This window comes from Ictalurus punctatus, chromosome 3 (assembly GCF_001660625.3).
Source record: "Ictalurus punctatus breed USDA103 chromosome 3, Coco_2.0, whole genome shotgun sequence".
In the NCBI taxonomy this organism is placed as follows: domain Eukaryota; kingdom Metazoa; phylum Chordata; class Actinopteri; order Siluriformes; family Ictaluridae; genus Ictalurus; species Ictalurus punctatus.
In genome coordinates, this window is record NC_030418.2 from 11,871,438 (window position 1) to 11,892,921 (window position 21,484).

A 21,484-nucleotide genomic window follows, 5' to 3' on the forward strand; every position below is an offset into this window, starting at 1 on the left:
GAAACCTCAAGAATGCTTGCCTATGGAACTCGTGACTTGATTCGATAGCAGATTTTCACTCCTTTTTATAGTTTTTATCTGGCCATTCTCTCCATCTGTAAGCAGTGGAGGTCTCTTTCTTGCTGCATATGAGATTTTAATCAGGCTGTCGCACATCCAGAGCTCTTTAAATAAGCCCTCTCTGGCTGGGGGATTATTAACTGGCCCATTGGGTTTCTTTCTATCTGTTCTGTCTCTCTTTCTCGCTCTTTTTCCCAAATAGCACAGCCCTGAAATACTGAAGCTAGAAATATCCCACTCCAAGTTCAGTCTTTTAAACTGTCTAAACAGAAGCCTCCACCTAGATCAGTTGCCCACAGTCTTAAAGCAGGCTAATTTTACATCTATTATCATTAATATAATATGCGACTTTGATCTGGTGTCAGCAGCCTGAGGCGATACCGCCATACGTTCAACCGCGGTCCTCCTCATTGGTATCGCAAATGAACAGAAGTTAAGGTCAGTGAACTTTCTGTAAGCAGATAAACATCGAACTAGGCTAGACTTTTATCAACAGGTAAACACCTGCCGTTCTTATCACAGATTTTAAGCCGTCGGGATGTTAGCATGTATTTTTAATGCTGTTTGAAGGGTAATTTTACATCCCATCAAAAAAGCACAGCTGACGTTTACATGTTTTTTCTTCTTCCGCTGGTTAAAAAGTAAAATCACATTCATGTACAAAGTAGAATATCATTTGTGGAGGTTGGCAGGCTTGTTTTTATATCAGTAAATTAAATGTTTGGCTTGCACTCCAGCATCTCTCTGTTCTAGCCTGATTTTGGGGGAATTATTAAACAGGGCTGGGAAACAGCTTGATGAGAGAACAAGGGGTAGAAAGATGGCATGCCTTTCATTTCTTATTCATACTCTTTATTGGAAATGTCAGGGGTGCTGCCAGGGAGGCTGACGGTATTGATTGTCTACATAATTGCACATTCTTTAAGTACTTTTTGATTGGCCTTTCAAATGCTAATTCAGGCACATTGTCTTGGCAGAAAAAAAAAAAAAAAACAACACAGCACAATCAGGCCTTGATTTACAATGATAATGTGATAGGAACAGAGCGTGGCATAACCAAAACTCCTCAAAATTCTGAAAAGGTGGGAGAGACAGGGGAGGTAAAATCGACAAAGCCTTGTCAGAACTGTTATGGAGGTTCGAACCTTACTACATTAACAATTTTGACCTCAGTGTCAGGGCTATCAAAAGTTATGAGGCAATCGGCAGCTGATAATAGAGACTGGATTATGAGCCTCTGACAGTTTGGCAGTGCCAGTGTGGCTCTAGTGCAAAGAGCACAATATGCTACTCACTGGCACTACAAACTGTGGTGTGTGCTAGTCTGGGTGTGTGAATTTTGCTTATGTTAATTATGTACATTCAGTGACCATATTATTAAGAGCACCTTCCAATCAGCCAGTCAAGTGGCGGCAGTGCAATGTATAAAGTCCTGCAGACAGAGGGTCAAGAGCTTCAGTTAATGTTCACTTTAATCATCAGAATGTGAGAAAAATGTTATCAATGAATTGGACCATGGAATGGATGTTGATGCCAGACAGGCTAGTTTGAGCATTTCAAAAACTGTTGATCATCTGGGATTTTCACACACAACAGCGCTTGAACACAAGCGCTGTTGTGTGAACACACAACAGTGCAAAAAACATCCAGTGAGCTGCAGGTGGAGATGCCTTGTTAATGAGTGTGGCCAGAATGGTTGGAGTCTACAGGAAGGCTACTGTATGTCAAATAACCACTCTTTATAACCATGTTGATTTGAAAAACATCTCAGAATGCACATATCAAGCCTGGATGTTCTACAACAGCAGAAGACCACATCATGTTCCACTCCAGCCAAGAACAGGAATCTGAGGCTACAGTGGGCACCAGCTATGCCATGTCTTCAACTGATCAGTATTATGAAAAATGTAAAGATTCTGCACAGACCACAGCTGCTCACAGCTACATTTCATGGTCCCAAATGAGAATCCGTCTTATCTGCCTCCTCTGCACATTCCCCTACCACTGTAGTCCTGGCACGTACTATAACACATAAACTATAACACACGGCACTCAAAACTAAGCCATAATATGGGATATCTGACCGTAGAATGAAGAATCTGGTGTGAATAGAGGTTTCAACATGACCACTGTTTCTAGACTTTCTGTTTTGACTCATCAGAGAAACTGGCTCACAGCTTCCTGGCTTTGGCTAGTAAACTGATTACGGTATTTTAAAAGAAGGAGATAATTTCAAAGCAGTATTTTGCAGTAGGTCTACATTTAGTTCCGCAGTCGCACTGGATACTTGTAATGTAGGCAGTGTGTGTTAGTTTGTGAAGTGCTATTTCACTTGGGGTATGAGGTTTCATAAAATGTTATATGACCAAAATCTCTTGTAGGGGAGTTGCAGCACATCCCCCCCCCCCCCAGTTGAATTAGATTTTGATGTGCTGTAAACCTGCTGCTTTCATTTCCAAACCCATTTCATAAACATTACTCAAACAGCTGGGCCAGCCAGCAGGAGGCACTATACATCCCACCTCCTCCCTGCCAGCAAAGCTGTGCCTGGTAATTTAGTGAAAGATGCAGCTAAATGAGCACAATCAAGCCACGCACTTCATTATGTTCAGTTTCTCACTCTGTGTGTGTGTGTGTGTGTGTGTGTGTGTTGTTTAATCTCTCTTTGTGTAACTTTGATCTGTCCATAGTAGTCAGTCACAAAGGATTATACATTGTGTGTGTGCATGCATGCATGGTGGGGGGATGCAGCTTTCAAGTTTAAGTTAATCCATAACAGGTAACTTTTCCTAAAGACCTCCAGAAAAACTTTATAATGGTGGAATTGGAGGAGAGTGTTGAACAGATCGTGATCAGTGAGGCAGGAGTACTTTGTCATAGGAAGTATTGCTGTTTACCAGTGCACCTTGGCGGACATTTTGTCTTAGCTTGCCGTGGCAGATGGCAGATCCTATTGGCATCCTGAAAGTGATGAATCAACTGTGTTGTCTTTTTCTGCATTTTTGACTCCTTCCTTGGTCCCATTACAGCAGAGTAGGGCAGGGTGATATGATGAGATAATATCAATACTGAAATAAATCACATCACTGTGCTCTTCTGTGAAAAACAGTAACACCTAGCAATTTGGACGTTCAAATATTTTTGAATTTAAATATTTTTCTTTCCCGCTTTCAAACATTTTACTTTTTATTTGTTAATATTCTGTAACTGTTTTATTCTGGAGAGGGCTGCTGTGGATCCCGAGCCTACATTCCCCTTCGAAACTATTGAAACGTCTAGTCAGTTCATTTTTTGGTTGTGCTGTACCCCAAAGTTATTTGGGTTTGAGATCAAAAGATGGATATGAGACGAGAGTTTAGGATTTCAGCTTTTATTTCCTGGTATTTACATCTAGATTTGATAAAACAACATAAACCTTTTGTATCAGACTTACCCAATAATTAGGAGAGTAAATGTATAGGAACAGATAAGTATTGAAGTATATTAAAGTAAATAACACTTCATATTTGGTAGAATATCTCTTTCTTACAATAACTGCATCAAGACTGAGACACACTGCATCATCAAATTGTTGGTTTCTTCTTTTGTGATGCTTTTTCCGATGGGTTTCTCCCTTGAGTCTCCTCTTCAGGAGGTGAAATGCTGCTCAACTGGGTTAAGGTCTGGTGATTGACTTGGGCAGTCTAAAACCTTCCACTTTTCTGCCCTGATAAAATCTTTTGTTGAGTTGGAAATGTGTTTTGATTATTGTCTTGTTGCATGATAAAATTCCCCGATTAATTTGTATGCATTTCTCTGTAAATTGGCAGACAAAATGTTCCTGTAAACTTCTGAATTCATTGTGCTAAATTCTGAATTCATTCTGCTGCTACCATCAACGAGTTACATCATCAATAAAGGTTGCTGAGTCTGTTCCAGAAGCAGCCATGCAAGCCCAAGCCATGACACTACCTCCACCATGTTTCACAGATGAGCTTGAATGTTCTGGATCATGAGCAGATCCGTTTTTTCTCTACACTTTGACCTTTCCATCACTGTGATAGAGATTAATCTTGGTTCCAGAACTTTTGTAGCTCATCTCTGTATTTATTTGTGAATTCCAATCTTGCTTTATGATTCTTATTTCTGATGAGTGGTTTGCATTTTGTGGTATGGCCTCTATATTTATGACCTTGAAGTCATCTTTGAACGGTGGATTGTCATACCGTCATCCCTGCCCTGTGGAGCTTGTTGGTAATGTCACTGACTGTTGTTTTGGGGGTTTTCTTCAGAGCTCTCACAATGTTTCTGTCATTAACTGTTGTTGTTCTCCTTGGCCAACCCATTCGGTGTCTGTTGATCAGTGGTTTCTTTCTTTTTCAGAACATTCCAAATTGTTGTATTGGCTATACTCAATGTTTGTGCAATGCCTCTGATTGATTTCCCCTCTTTTGTCAGCTTTAAAATGGCTTTTCTCCCATAGACAGCTCTCTGATCTTCATGTTGCCTTATCCTTTTTAACAACAAATGCAGTCATCCCAGGTGAAACTGAAGGCTCAAACCAAGAGTCGATGTTCAGAGCTATTTGGTAAATGGCGCACTTGTATAGCGCTTTTATCCAAAGCGCTTTACACTGTGTCTCATTCACCCATTCTCACACACACACACACCAATGGTAGCAGAGCTGCCATGCGCTTACTTGCCATTGGGAGCAACTTGGGGTTCAGTGTCTTGCCCGAGGACACTTCGGCATGTGGAGTCATGTGAGCTGGGAATCGAACCGCCAACCCTATGATTAGTGGACAACCCGTTCTACCACCTGAGCCACAGCCGCCATTTATTGTTTAAACAATCAATCTACCTAGACACACCTCGGTAACAAGTGACACCTGTCAGTCACATGTTCCAATATTTTTGCTCATCTAAAAATTGTGTGGTCTGGTACAAAATGTGCTATGTTCTATGTCATTTAACACATCTACATATAAATACCAGGAAATAAAAGCTGAAACTTTCCTCATCTGTTTATCTCAAACCCAAATGTCTTAAGTCAACAGAAAAAAAATGAATTGGCCTTGCCATTCCAATAGTTTCAGAAGGGACTGTATATCAGGAATTCATCCTGGATAGGATGCCAGTCCATCACAGAGCATCACACACATACACGCATTCACACCTAGGGGCAATGTAAAGCTGTCAGTCCATCTGCTGGTATGTTTCTGCGAGACGGGAAGAAAATGAAATATCAGAGGCAACCCACTGTGAGCATGTGACCCTCCTAACAGGCAGAAACCTGAACTTTATTATTTTTTTTATTTATTTAGATGTTAATTATGAGACTCTGTAATGTAGAAGGTTACATTTTTTTACACAATCTGGAGGACTCAGAGATTTCTTTCCATGAAGTCACTCATGTGCTTGCTCATGTCACGATTGAATTTACTCCTGGCAGCTCTTCTCCATCATGACCCCTGCAACTTATCTGAAAGCCTTTTTTCCCCATCTCTGATTTCTCCTACATTCATAACATGCTGCATTCCCTTCAATGACTCTCTGTAGCTACCCTCACCAGATTTAAAACAAAGCCTATAAAGCCCAAATGGACCAGCACCCACCTACCTGAATAGGTATATCAAAACGATATTACCTTCTAGGCTCAGGTTTATCCACAATCCTTAAAACACAAGAAAGACATGCCTCAAGTCTCTGTATAGGCACCCAGGTGGTTGTATGGACTCTCCAAGACTCCAGACTGGCTGTCTTCAGACCAAGACTGAAGGCATGCCTCTTTAGTAAACACTTAAACAAGCACTAAGCCTACACCAAACTTACACCAAACTTGCACTTAACTAGGTATCAGCTAACAGAATTTTAGCTTGTTGTAATTCTTACAGCCTCATCTATTTATACTACTGTGAGTATATTTTTTCTGTGGAGACTGTGGATAAGGCATCTTCCAAAATCCCGGAAATGTGTCATTGGACCATAGTTATAATTTGCTGAACACAGGACTACTGTTAGAGTTAATGGGTCATGTTCAAAAGATATTTACACGGTGAAAGTTCTCCATATTGAGAGTCTACTTGTGTGGGTACATACGTCGAATTTCTGGGCATTCCATTCAGTTTATGCAAATCACCAGTGTGTAGTTCATGCCTCAAGATGGCTAAAAAAAATTTCTGAGTAGAGCTGTCAGGGGTAGGGTTTTTCAACTGTCAACACCACAGTTTTAAACATAAGTGCTTACTTTTAGGCATGAAAAAATCAGGGGATTGAAAATGTGGACCAATGGAGCACTTTGTGTCAACATTCAAGTTGAGAATCGCACGTAACTCCTCTGGAATGCCTCTGTTTTCCAGGAAACTCGACCCTGTGAACACGACTCCCACACAACTGTCCTAGTAGCAATTAAATCTCTAGTTATGTGCATATACAACTCCAATTTTGAAAAAGTTGGGATAGTATGGAAAATGCTAATAAAAACAAACGGGTGATTTGTAATTGTGTTTTGACTTGTATCTAAACAAACAACAACAAAAAAAACGTATAAAGACCATGTATTTGATGTTTTATCTAATCAACTACATAGTTGTTTGAAGATGCTTGCAACACATTCCAAAAAAAGTTGGGACAGGGGCAATTTATAACTAATAGCGATGTGACAAGTTGAAATAAGAAGGTGATGTGAGACAGGTGAGGCAATGATCTAATCATAGTATGTAAGGAGCCTGCAAAAAAGGCCTAGTCGTTCAAGAGCAAGTATGGGTCGAGGCTTGCCAATCTGCCAACAGATGTGTCAGTGAATAAACCAACACTTTGAGAACAACATTCCCCAAAGACAAATCAGTAGGATTTTGGCATTTCATCTCGTACAGTGCACAATATAATTAAACGATTAAAGGAATCCGGTCAAATCTCTGTGCATAAAGGGCAAGGCCGAAAACCACTTCTAAACGTGTGTGATCTCAGATCCCTCAGACATCACTGTCTTAAAACCTCTCAGGAGTCTGTAATGGATATCCTGACATGGGCTCGGGAATACTTTGGTAAACCTTTGTCAGAAAACACCATTTGCCGCTAAATCCACAGATGCAACTTAAGGCTTTACTATACAAAGCAGAAGCCATGCATCAACACTGTCCTGAAACACCACTGACTTCTCTGGGCTCAGTCTCATCTGAGATGGACAGTAGCACAGTGGAATCGTGTTTTGTGGTCTGACGAGTCAACATTTCAAATAGTTTTTGGACAAAACAGCCGTCGTGTTCTCCAGGCCAAAGAGGAAAAGGACCATCCAAGCTGTTATCAGCATCAGGTCCAAAAGCCAGCATCTGTCATGGTATGGGGGTGTGTCAGTGCCCGTGTCATGAGTAACTTGTATATCTGTGAAGGCACCATTAATGCAGAAAGATGTGTACACATTTTGGAGCAACATATGCTGCTATCCAGAGCAGGACAACGGCAAACCACATTCTGCCCGGATTACAAGCACATGGTTGTGTAAGCAGAGAGTGCGGGTGCTAGCATGGCCTGCCTGCAGTCCTGACCTGTCTCCGATTGAGAATGTGTGATGCATTATGAAGCGCAAAATAAGGCAACGAAGGCTAAGTAAAGCTGAGCAGAAATGCATAATGGATGAATAGGGGAAAATTCCACTTAACCAACTGGTGTCTTTAGTGTCCAAACGCTTAATAAGTGTTATCAAAAGAAAAGGTGACGTTACACAGTGGTAAACAGTCAACTGTCCCAACTTTTTTGGAGTGTGGTGCAAAATAAATTTAATTCACAAAGTAAAACATCTAATAATGTGTTTTCAATATAGGACAGGGTGAATTTAATTTTCAGTTGTTTGTTTTTTGCATTGTCCATACTGTCCCACTTTTTCGGCATTGGGATTGTAACTCAACACTGAATGGATTCAGCCCTCTGTTAGTAAAAAGAAAAAAAAAAAAGGAAAAAAAAGTTAAATATCAATGTGAATATACTTCGAATATATTTTTCTCATAAGGGTACCAATAATTGTTGGACATCTATATTTAACAAATATATTTTTTGATAAACCTGTTTGCAGTTGTTTAATATCAATGAGAGCAGAGTATTTTTGTGAATTTTTTTTTTTTTTTTTAAACAAATTTTCATAGCCTTCTTTGATCATATTTACCAAGGGTGCCAATATTAGTGAAGGGATATCAAACAATTGAAAACACAACACAGGTTTATCAAAAAAAAAACTTTGTTAAATATAGGTGTGCCACAATTATTGGCACCACTATAAATTCATATAAGAAAATATATTTGAAGTATATTCCCATTGATATTTAAAAAATGTTTAGTACACCTGGGTGACTAGGAACAGGAAATTGTTCGAACATGACTTCCTGTTTCACAGGAGTACAAATATGAGTAACACACAGGCCAAATTCCCTTAGTCATTAATAACAATGGGTAAGACCAAGGAATATTGCTGTGATGTGCGGCAAAAGGTTGTTCAGCTTCACAAAATGGGAAGTGGCTATAAGAAAATAGCACAGTTATTGAAAATGCCCATTTCCACCATCAGGGAAATAATTAAGAAGTTCCAGTCAACTGGAAATATCAACCTGGAATCAACCTGGAATTGCACGTGTCTATATTGTCTCAACGCACTGTGAAGAGGACGATTCGAGGATCACAGCTGGAGAATTGCAGAACTTAGTTGCGTCTTGGGGTCAGAAAGTCTCCAAAACTACAATCTCATTAACATCACCACAATTTTTTTTTTTTGGAAGGGTTTCAAGAAAAAAGCCTCTACTCTCATCCAAAAACAAACTCCAGACACAAGTTTTCCAGACACTACTGGAACTTCACATGGGATCAGGTTCTATGGTCAGATGGAATATGGAAAAGTACCTCATGGCCACGGTTAAATATGGTGGTGGCTCTTTAATATTCTGGGGATGTTTTTCTGCCAGAGGACCTGGATATTTTGTTAGGATACATGGCATCATGGACTCTATCAATATCAACAGATATAAAATGAAAACCTGACTGCCTCTGGCAGAAAGCTTAAAATGGGCCGTGGTTGGATCTTCCAGCAGGAAAATGATCCAAAACATACATCAAAATCAACACAAAAATGGTTTACTGACCACAGAATCAAGGTCCTGCCGTGGCCATCCCAGTCCCCTGACATGAAACCCACAGAAAACCTGTGGGGTGAACTGAAGAGGAGAGTCCTCCAGTGTAGACCTCAAAATGTGAAGGATCTGGAGAGATTCTGTATGGAGGAATGGTCTCAGATCACTCGCCATGTATTCTCCAACCTCATCAGGCATTATAGGAGAAGACTCAGAGCTGTTATCTTGGCAAAGGGAGCTAGCACAAAGTATTGACTAAAATGGTGCCAAGAATTGTTGCACACTTGTATTAACAAAAATATTTGATTTTGGATAAATCTGTGTTGTGTTTGCAGTTGTTTGATATCCATGAGAGCAGAGTATTTTTGTGAATTTTCTGAACTCAGAATTTTCTGAGTTTTTCACAGCCTTCTTTGCTCATCTTTACTAACTGTGCCAATATTAGTGGAGGGCACTGTAGATAACCATATTTTAAGACATACCGTCTTTCTCTCCTGTATACATTTTCTCTTACTTGTCTACCTTTTATTTCTAATGGTTGTTAATCACCTTGTAAAGTTACTGCCCCAACCGCTGTGCTCTCAGTGGAGTAGCCTCACGCTCTGAGGGCTTATTAGGCCTCATTGTGTGTCCCATAAGGATGCAGGCGCAGTAGTGGGAGATCAATAATCTTGTGGCTTTAACAGCTATCATTAGAGAATGCAATTGAGTGAGTTAATTCATTGAGTTGATTGCTTTCAATGATCGTTCCTTGTGTAGAGTTTAGTGAAGCCAACTGCACTTGTCCGGTAACTTCATGCTCTCTCTTCCCTACTCTCTTGTCTGTCTGTCTCGCTCTTTACCTCTTTTTCCTCTGTTTCTGACTTGCTGTCATTTTCTCTGTCAACTCTTCAATCTCTATTTATGTCTCAGTCTGCCCTATCTGTCTTGTACTGACTGCTTTATTTCTACACACTCCTCTCTCTTTTATATGTCACTCCATTTTCCCCTCAGTTTCTCCTGATGTTTTTTCTTTCATTTTGTTCTTCAATATGTCTTTGGCTCTTTCTGTCTTTCTGTCTCACCCTGTCTTTTTCCCTCTGTGATTGCTTACTATCTGCATCTCTCTCATGTGGATCTCTCTCCTTCTGTTTGTCCTTTATCTTTGTTTTTCCATGTTGCTCTCTCCATTTCTGATCTCTCTCTCTCTGCACTGCTGTCTCTTTCTCTCTCTGTGTATACCTCTCTCCTTTTTTTAGTCCATCTTCCTCCCCAACTTTTGGGTGACTCTCCTGGCCTCTTATTGCCATGGCAACATCATGCCGTCTCTGTGGGCTACATCTTTAATTACTTTTAGACAAATGTGAGTCTTTTCTCCTCTCATCTTGTTTAATATTTGCTGGCAGTGGCGAAGTCCCCAGGCGCGTCCAACCCTGATTAGTGCACGCTGCCGCTATTTGCATAAGAAAAGTGAATCGTGTTTGCGTTAGCGACCCTAGAGGAAGATTAGCAACATTAGCATTCCGCAGCTCACAGGCCTCAAGCGTATTCTAGGTGCCGTTGGTGTCACCTTTCTTATTCTCCATAAACACGCATGCAGCTGCAAGCACTCACAGTGAGTGGACACTGCTGTCAAGATGATTTTGAAGGCAGGTGGTCGCACCAGATAAATTAGCACATAGTATATGAAGATGTAACCACTGTGCCCCCGAGCAGGTGGTGTGTATTTGCAGTGGAGTTTTAGTTCTGATATTTAAGAGGGTATGAAAGTGTTGATGTGCTGGAGAGAAAGATGAGGGTTTCACCTCTATTATCAGGAGGCTGGAGGAAAACACCCACTGTCCTGCTGCCCCTGAGCTTTAACTCACAGTTTCAACTCGGCTGTTGTGATTGTGTGTGTGTGCTATAACTACAGTATTCTCAGTGGGATGTATTTAGTGTTAACCTATGCATGTTCACTGAGGGGCAAAAACCAAAATTGTCCACATCGGTATTCAGACTTCAGAATTACCTGTGGCCTTCAATGCATTCTTCAAGGCAGAGATGTCTCTCAGTCAATCTGTTGTTAACACTTTGAACATAAGTGCCTTTTTCATCTACTTCAGTGAGAAGTGCAGCACCACTGTCTGACTATTTGATGTAAGCACAATATTTAATCCTGGAGTTTGCTCTCCATAAGCTTTATGCTTTCTTAAACAGATAGTAGCAAATAGTGCTGTGTGCTAGGGATGAGCAGATCAATACTGACATATGGATACTTTCGATCTGGACACTACCTTGAGACTAAAAATCTATCGTAATATAAAAAGTATAGATAACGAGTGAGGAAAAAAAGAATATCCGTCTTGTCCCTTTGCCCGCTGGTCCATTTCATACACACACAGTCAGGCAGACATGCAAAAATGAATGAGAGGGAAAAGAAACATCAGTGTTATTCCATGCTCATGGAGAAAAAAAGGTCATCAGCGAGTGTTCTTTCGAAGAAAGTTGTAGAAACGCAACATCTTACAGCCAGTTCTGTCTCAGTTCTACAGATCCAACATCAAGAGCATCTTAATCTCATTCATAATTATGTGCTTCAGTTCAGCATCTTCCTGCTCAAAGGCCAGACTGCAGGGCATTGTGCACACAGTAGAAATGTTAACTGGTCAGCAGCAGCTCTCAGAGCAGGCGCTGTGTGACATCAGTGAGCCATGGACCTCACGCACCCAGGGAATTATCTGTTTTAGAAACTCCCTACAGGCAAATGGTAATAATTTGTCAGAACCAGAATCATTTGACATTTTAGCAAGTTTTTTTTTTTTTCTCAATGATGGACACTCTTCTCAGTTAGCCATTAATAACCATAAGCAGAACTGACCTTCCCTTACCATATACAACATACACTACGGTCTCCTCTGAAAGTATGGGAACAGGCAAGGCCAGTTCTATTGTTTTTGTTATAGATTGAAGATGTTTGGATTTGAGAGAAAATGATGAATATGAGATGATGGAACAGAATATCAGCTTTCATTTCCTGATAGTTACATCTAGATGTGTTAAACAACTTGGAACATGGCGCCTTTTGTTGGAACCCACCCATTTTTCAAGTGGTTAAAAAAATTGGAACATGTGACTGGCAATAAAAAAAAAAGTTTCTTGTTGAACAGATGTGCCCGGTTCGATTGATTGTTAAACAATAAATAGCTCTGAATGTTTACTTTTGGTCTGAGCCCTGAGTTTCACCTATAAAGATTGCATTTGTTGTTAAAAAAAAGATAAACCAACATAAAGACCAGAGAGCTGTCTATGGGAGAAAAGCAAGACATTATAAAAGATGGAAAATGTATCAGAGCCATTGCACAAGCATTGGCCATAACCAATACAACAATTTGAAATGTCCTGAAAAACCATCAGACATCAACACAAGAAGACTGTGCAAATGATTGTATCAGCATAGTCTTGATATTACTAGCTACTGGGGCATGGTTTAGCTCATATGTTCTAACCATGGGTCTGATGTGTTCTCTAAGGAATCGTTACAAACACTGCAAAAAAAAAATCTTATCAAGGGAAAATATCTTGAATTTAGCCATATTTATCTAGTATTTCCTGTTATAATTCCTTAGATTTATATAGCGCTTTTCTAGTCACTCAAAGCACTTTACATTGTATGGGGGAAATCGCTTCAACCACCACCAGTGTGTAGCATCCACGTGGATGATGTGACGGCAGCCATAGTGCTCCAGAACACCCACCACACACCAGATATTAGTGGAGAAGAGAGAGTGATGTATCCAGTTCAGGAATGGAGATTTGTAGGGGGCCATGATAGATAAGGGCCAATGGCGGAATTTCACCAGGACACCTGGGTTATACCCCTACTCCCTTACGAGAAATGTCCTGGGATTTTTAATGACCACAGAGAGTCAGGACCTCGGTTTAACATCTCGTCCGTTAAGAAGATTACAATTAACCATACATAAGATCATTAAACATATTTCTAGACATTTATACTCATTTCAACCATTACATGTTCTTGTTCTATTGGTAGATCATTTTGCTTCTTTGTAGGAATGATCCGGCAATAGAAAAAGACGATTTAAGGCTTGAACTTATTTGTAAAAATGCTGAGAATTAATTACTAATCTTATATTTGGTTTGTTGTAATCTTGTAATAGGAAATGCTAGGTAAAGCTGACTATATTCAAGATATTTTCCCTTGCTAAGATGTCGTCTTTTTTTTATTATTATTTTTTTATGTTATTTTTTTTGCAGTGCACTGGTGTTGCCCAACCCTGTTGCTTGCTGACTGAAAAGCTCTCAGTAGTGAGACTTCTAGTTCATTATGTGAAAAATTGAACTTTCCTTCCTTTAGCCTGCTACCATTAGTATAATTATTAGGATCTGCTGTGTACCAATGGTATTTTATAGACTGGCACCCGGTTAATTTGCAGCAATCTGAGCTAGGTTTAATAAGGTCTATATAATTACATCTAGGACTCATGATGTTCAACCCCAATATGTGCAAAAGTCTATGCAAAAGTCTCAGGCACACTAGTCCTAAGGGATAGATTTTGTGGAGGGAATTTGATGGAATGGTTTTCAAAGCATCTTGGAGAATCTCCGTCAGTTCTCCTGGAGACTTTCACACTTTGTCACACTTGTTTCTGTTTGCAGGTTAAAAAAAAGAGTGGCAGCCTCTCCTCTTCTCTCTTTCTGTGTGTTTGTGTGTGTGACATTAGTCATCAAGCAGTGACATAACGCTGTGTTTGAATAGCACTGGTTTTAGTGTCAGTATCCGTGTAAAGTCAGTCTCTTTGTTTATGTGTTTCATTTCACTAAGTTTGCCTTTGTTTCTTCTTTCTCCTTTTCCCTTCCTCTAGCTGGATGCTCTGACTCTCTCATTAAAGAGTTGCATCATTTCCGGGTCCTGGGAGATGAGCAGGTGGGTTGTGAACATTAAACTCTAATTGTAGACACACACACACACACACACACACACACACACACACTTGCTGTCTCTCAGAGGACAATATTGACAGGTTGTCCTATCTGACAGCTTCTTAATAGGCTCGTCTGCTGTTTCTTCATGCCACTCAATAAGTCTGCTCCAAGCAGCGAGCAGCTTTCTGTCACCTCCACTCCTTTCTGTTACTATCTCTCCATCTCTCTAAACCAAGACCACTATCTGCCTCACAACAGGTTTTTCATCAAAGTTTTTCTTGTATTTCACAATGATTTGTGAAAGCGTTTACAAAGCGAACATTTTGAGCTCCATCAAGAAGGCCAATTCTCCTTTGTTGGCTTTATATTACTGTACTGTGGCAAATGTGTGGCTCTCTCATTATAGTGCTCTTTCTCTCTTGGTCTCTTCATCTCTTTTGTCTCAGGACTCTGTTGTGTTTGTCTCTAAACACCATCTTTTTCTCTCTCTCTCTTTCTCTCTCTCTCTCTCTTTCTCTCTCTCTCTCTCTCTCTCTCTACCAGTATGAACGGTACCAGCGCTATGCGGCGGAGGAGTGTTTGCTGCAGATGGGGGGAGTTCTTTGCCCTGCTCCAGGCTGCGGGGCGGGTCTCTCCCTCGAGGATGAACGCAGGAGGGTGCAGTGCGAACTGAAAGATGGCCTCGGATGCGGGGTGAGTCACTCTCCTCCTGCAAAAATATTAACATCTTAAACATCTCTGAAACAGAAAAACTACTCCTGTAATGTTCAATGCAGCTCATTTCCCATCATTTATGTCGTCCGTTACAGCTTTTAAATCTGTAAATTCATTAAACGTCTGACCTTTGCGGTTGCCTGATTCCCTGATAACCTTCAGAGGAAAACTCTTTATTCTTAAATGAATCTTTAGACATATAAATGCAGCAGCATCAATGCAGGGCCAAATCACAGTTTTTAATTCTATTATATAGTAGGAAAGTACGCGGTTTCGGACACAGCCCATGGCTTCAAGCAGTCGTCTATTTGCACGTATAGCAGGACAAATAATTAACTGCACTTGAAGCTTTCGTTAAATTAAAAATGAAACAGCCAAAACTGTATACGGTATCATAACGAAGACCACCTGTATGTCGATATGTGAAATCCTGAAGGGAACGTCGGATGGCGTGGCGTGGTGACGTAATGACGTGTACCATTAATCAATCTATGTTCTATAACATGTAAAATGGGAACATGAGAGGAATATTCAAAAAGCAACTCATGTAAACACCTTAATCACTATATTGTCTTATTCAGAATAAGGTCCATAATTAGCTTACTGCTGTCCATGTAAACGTAGTCATTGAATGTAGATTTAGATCCCTAAAGAGCAAGCCAGAGGCAACAGTGACAAGGAAAAACTCCCTGAGTAAAGGAACCAAATTCAAAAAAGAACCTCTTCAGGTTGACACAGGATAGTGGGATTATAAATCATTAGAGTACAAATGATGTTCAGTATCAGCATATTATGAAAAAGAGACCTGAGATGAGCACAATACATCTCATCTCTTTATGATTACAGCAGCAGTTCTTTGATGCAAATCTACAGTATTCCAGTGTGAGTCAATCCACTGAAGCAAGGGTGAATATACTGATCTTGCCAAATGTAAATGTTTAGAGTATCCATGTGGGACCATCCACAGTAACAGAAGTGAGTCACAAGTGCAGAAGCAGAGAATCAGTATGTTGGAATACAGAGGCAAAGTAGAAGTAAATGTTCTTGCATCATTTCTTGATGGATACAGTTACATGAAAACCTTGACTGTATAATTACACATGGGTACATTGGAAAACCAAATCTCCACAATCTGCTATGTTTTGTTTTTGTGCTGTATGATAGTCTCACAGTCATGTGAAAAAATAAGTAAACCCCATGGAAATTGTTGGCTTTTTTGACAAGCAAATGTTCGAACCTCTTTGAAACGGTGCCTATTAATAAAGTTGACAGGTGTTTAAGATCAGTGCCAGTTTAAGCCAGTGATTAGAATCTGCTTAGAGAGTGCAGGTGGAACCTGTCTTATTTATATCCCTCTCATATATAGCGTCTGGTGTCCACTTTGTTATTGAGGTGTGTGGTGTCATCATGCCAAGATCTACAGAGTTCTGTAAGGCCTTCAGAAAAAACGTTATGGATGCCTATGAGTCTGGCAAGGGATTTAAAGCGCACCTATTATGGTTTTGAAACGTGCCTAATTTTGTTTTAGATGTCTCATACAATAGATTTACATGCACCCAAGGTCAAAAAACACTGTAATGTGCTCATAATTTAAATTGCAGCATTACCTTTCCCCCCCCCCCCCAGTGTCACAAATGACTTGCTAAATGATCCGTTCAAAAAGATTCATTCTAAACTCCTCTTTTCGGAGAGCATGCTCTGCTCTGATTGGTCAGATGTCCCAGTCTGTTGTGATTTTGTCTACCGCTGTCAGCGTGTGTGGAAAAGGAAACGTCCACTACCATAACGAGTTTCAGCTCCGTCTGTTCATGAGCAGCGGATGAAGACCAGAAGCGGGGCTTTTAGTTACAAACCTACGTAGGTTAGTACAGGAACTAAGTCTGGAATTACTAACGACTCGTTTCAGCTGTTCAGAATCAGTTCCTTCTTTTGGGAGTCAATAACTCATTTTGTCATGCGCTTTGATTTTTGAAACTTTTTGCACACTTTTTACGTTCACAAACAGCTCTAGAACACACTACATGAACGGTAATATTTGAAAAAACATAATAGGTGTACTTTAACTTAATTGAGATGCATTTTTCTGTGTATGTGTGTGTGAATTCATTTTGGTAGCTGGTTGCCTACTCTCATCCACTGTCGGAGAGTAAAATGTTACGGTCCCCATTTAAAACCTAGACCTTAGCCAGGGTACATTACACGTGATGCAGGTTTTTTTTTTTTTTTTTTTGTTCAGCATTTCACATTAATTAATCTAAAACACGAACAATGAATATGTCCTTATATTGATATTAAGTAAATATATAGTACTTAATCTAGCAGCTTTAAAATGACATATATTGGAATCATTATTTTCTGTGGCTGCATCACAGATGGTGTTATATTTGGCATATGGGGCGGCTGTGGCTCAGGTAGTAGAGCGGGTTGTCCGCTAATCGCAGGGTTGGTGGTTCGATTCCCGGCCCACGTGACTCAACATACCGAGGTGTCCTTGGCAAGACACTGAACCCCAAGTTGCTCCCGATAGCAAGTTGGCGTCTTGCATGGCAGCTCTGCTATAATTGGTGTGTGAGTGTGTGTGTGTGTGTGTGTGTGTGAATGAGTGAATGAGTGAATGAGACACAGTGTAAACCGCTTTGGAAAAAAGCGCTATATAAGTGCAGACCATATGGTGCACTTATATAATGGCCTATGATGCTATGACATTATACTCTACGCAGTCATGTATATGAGGAATGTAGCAATTTGAGATTCAGCCTAATTGCTAGAAAATTATTCAGTGGTGGATTTTTATGTGGACACTAGTTAACATAAGAAATGTAAAATCAAAATGTTACTGTTGGTAAATAAATATAAAACAAATGCAGAATGTTCAATTATAAATTTCTGATAATGCCTTTTCATGATTTTGTCTGTGTCATACAATACAAATATGATGTATAAAATTGTGCAGCATTAAAATATTTCAAATAATTTTATGTAATTTTAAGGAATTTTACAGCCCTACTATGTATAAGGGAACCTGATTTCTTTATAGGTTTTAAGTATTTCTAGCCATTTTCCTCTGCAAACTCAGATGCACTGCTGACTATAATGGTGTTAACATATCCGCCATCAAACACTCCTTTGGTTTATTTCTGACACACATCACAGAGAATATTGAACAGTGCTGCTATTCTCTTAGACTCGCTTATAAAGGTTTGAGAATCAGGTAAACAGAGTAGAAGCTCAGCGCAGTCTCTGCCTGCAGGTAAGTCTTTCTTCTGGTGGTTCAAACTGGGACGAAAAGTAGAGATGAACTTCTACCCAGTACATCACTGCATCCCTGCACTGATAATGTTTGTATTTGCAAACATGCAATCAGTCAGCACTAATGGCTGCCAAACAGCACCCTAATCTTTAATCAACTGGCTAATTAGAAAACATCATGCAAATGGTGTGGCAATTACACCCTAATCGCTGTATGATTGGACAATAAAACGAGCAGCAGAGGGCAAGGAAGTCCCCATAAAGTAGAGGGGTCAGAGGTCACTGAGCAGATGGGGAAATGCACTATTAGTGGGCAGACTGATAGCAGGGTTAAGAGTGACTGAATTTGGGGGCAAACCCATTATGAAAATATTATAGATTAGGAATGTTGTTCAGAGCATCAGTCTCCAAGCTTCTCTCAGCGTGTATATATACAGTCATGTGAAAAAATATAAGTACACCCATGGATATTGTTGGCTTTTTTGACATATTTGGACATGCAAACATTTGATCAACTTTGAAACAGTATCTATTCTCCGGTTGCACCGATGACATAGCTCATATGAAGACTACTATTGAGTCTCTCACTGCGACCGTGACTCAATTAGAGAATAAATGTGAGGATTTGGAGTCGAGGTCACGGCGCAATAACGTTAGGATAGTGGGAGTTCCAGAGGGCGCTGACACATGTACAAGTGCTGCTGTAGTGGCCTTGTTAAAAGAAGCGTTTGGTCTGGAGGAGGAGCCGGTTTTGGACCGGTCCCACCGGACCCTTCTGCCGAAGCCCAAGCCTGGTGAAGGACCACGAGCTGTTGTGTGCAGTTTCCACTATCACAGTGACTGTGTTGACATTTTACGCCGTGCGAGAGAGATCCAGCGGATTAAAGTGAAGGACTTGACCATCTCCGTTTTCCCTGACTACACAGCCAAGACAGCCCGGGCCCGGGCCGCGTTTAACAAGGTTCGGCGTCAACTTCGTGGTATTCAGAGCGCTCGCTATGGAATACTTCACCCAGCTCGGCTTCACATTGAATGTTCAGAAGGACTTGATTTCAGCGGAGGAAGCAGGAGACTATGTTAAACTCTTGATATCGGGGTGAACTGCATCACCTACACGGCGGAGTCTTTTTCGCTCTTCTTTTATTTTTTTGCACTCGGCCTTCCAGCTCTACAGAATTCGGATTCTTATTGAAGATATCGTCGTTGCATTACTTCACCTAGATTTTGTGGATTTACTCCTCTTAAAATTTACTTCTGTATTAATGTGCTTCTCTGTTTTGATGCTCTGACCGGGTTAGAGTTTCTGTTTATTTAATTGTATTAGTTTTATCTCCTCGGCTTTAAGTGCTACACTGTTATATTATTTGCTACAAGTCTTTAAAAGGTAAGGACATTATATTTATTATTGTGTGCAGACTGTTTATCAGACTTGGTAATTTTGTTGGTTAGTCCAGTTTACTCTCCGAGTTGTTTTCACATTGTGGACAATGTTTGGTTTTTGTAGGATACACTGCTGTCTCATTTGTTTATGGAGACTTTGGGTGTGGGAGTTTGGAGGATTGTGAGAGTAAGCAGAACATGCCAATGCTTTGAAGGATGTAATGTTATTTCATCGCGAATCTGTTTTTAGAGGATTTAAACCTAACATGGTGAACAAATTATGTTATAGAATTCAGGCAATTTTACTGGGGTTATCTCATACAGTGTAGCAAGTAATAATCTGGAAAGACCTTTGTAATATCACAGTCTAAAACTGGATTTAAAGAGAAGCAAATTAGTAAATGAATCACCTGAAAATGTATCACTTGAATATGAATCACATGAAAATGAATCTCATGAAAATGAATCACACGTAAATGAATCACATGTAAATAAACCATATGAAAATGAATAAATAAATTAAAGACAAAAAAAGAAACAGTATCTACTAATGAAGTTGTTTTTTTTTCCATGAGAGTAGAGTATTTTAAAGGTTAAACAATAAAGTCAATTTTTCACAGCCTTCTTTGCTCTTATTTATAAAGGGTGCCAATATTAGTGGAGGGAACTGTGCACATTTATTCAACAGAAATATCAATAGATTTGTGATATTCTTCTATGGGGAAAAAGTACACGCTCGGCCTCAGAAGCAAGTATTGCCCCCTTTAGCAGAAATAGCTTTTTGTAGGTGTTTCGCATAATAGTCCACCAGGCTTGCTGGAATATTTGACCACTCCTCCATGCAATGTTCTTTCGGTTGCTAGATGTTTGAAGGTTTTCTTGCATGTACTGCACGTTTCAAATCCCTCCAACATTTCAATGGGATTCAAATCCAGGCTTTGACTAAGCCATGCCAAAACCCTCCATTTCTTCATTTGAGCCATTCCTTGTTGGATTTGCTAGTGTGCTTAGAATCATTGTCCTGTTGAAAGTTCCACTTTCGGTTCAATTTCAACTTTCAGACAGGTGGCCTCACATTATTTTCAAGCATTCTTTGATACAGTGAGGGAAAGAAGTATTTGATCCCCTGCTGATTTTGTACGTTTGCCCACTGACAAAGAAATGATCAGTCTATAATTTTAATGGTAGATTTATTTGAACAGTGAGAGACAGAATAACAACAAGAAAATCCAGGAAAATGCATGTCAACAATGTTATAAATTGATTTGCATTTTAATGAGGGAAATAAGTATTTGACCCCCTCTGAATCAGAAAGATTTCTGGCTCCCAGGTGTCTTTTATACAGGTAACGAGCCCGAGATTAGGAGCACACTCTTAAAGGGAGTGCTCCTAATCTCAGCTTGTTACTTGTATAAAAGACACCTGTCCACAGAAGCAATCAATAAATCAGATTCCAAACTCTCCACCATGGCCAAGACCAAAGAGCTCTCCAAGGATGTCAGGGACAAGATTGTAGACCTACACAAGTCTGGAATGGGCTACAAGACCATTGCCAAGCAGCTTGGTGAGAAGGTGACAACAGTTGGTGCGATTATTCGCAAATGGAAGAAACACAAAAGAACTGTCAATCTCCCTCGGCCTGGGGCTCCATGCAAGATCTCACCTCGTGGAGTTGCAATGATCATGAGAACAGTGAGGAATCAGCCCAGAACTACACAGGAGGATCTTGTCAATGATGTCAAGGCAGCTGGGACCATAGTCACCAAGAAAACAATTGGTAACACACTACGCCGTGAAGGACTGAAATCCTGCAATGCCCGCAAGGTCCCCCTGCCCAAGAAAGCACATACGCATGCCCGTCTGAAGTTTGCCAATGAACATCTGAATGATTCAGAGGACAACTGGGTGAAAGTGATGTGGTCAGATGAGACCAAAATGGAGGTCTTTGGCATCAACTCAACTCGCCGTGTTTGGAGGAGGAGGAATGCTGCCTATGACCCCAAGAACACCATCCCCACCGTCAAACATGGAGGTGGAAACATTATGCTTTGGGGTGTTTTTCTGCTAAGGGGACAGGACAA

General features: G+C 40.2%; 1 protein-coding gene across 1 annotated transcript in view; it reads left to right on the plus strand.

The window, feature by feature from the left end:
* prkn (parkin RBR E3 ubiquitin protein ligase) overlaps positions 1-21,484 on the plus strand; it is a 125,837-nt gene that overhangs the window by 90,151 nt on the left and 14,202 nt on the right. The window contains exons 8-9 of the mRNA XM_017464758.3: positions 14,000-14,061; positions 14,604-14,753. Of these exons, the coding sequence (XP_017320247.1) occupies positions 14,000-14,061; positions 14,604-14,753 (212 nt within the window). The remainder of the gene's footprint in view (positions 1-13,999; positions 14,062-14,603; positions 14,754-21,484) is intronic.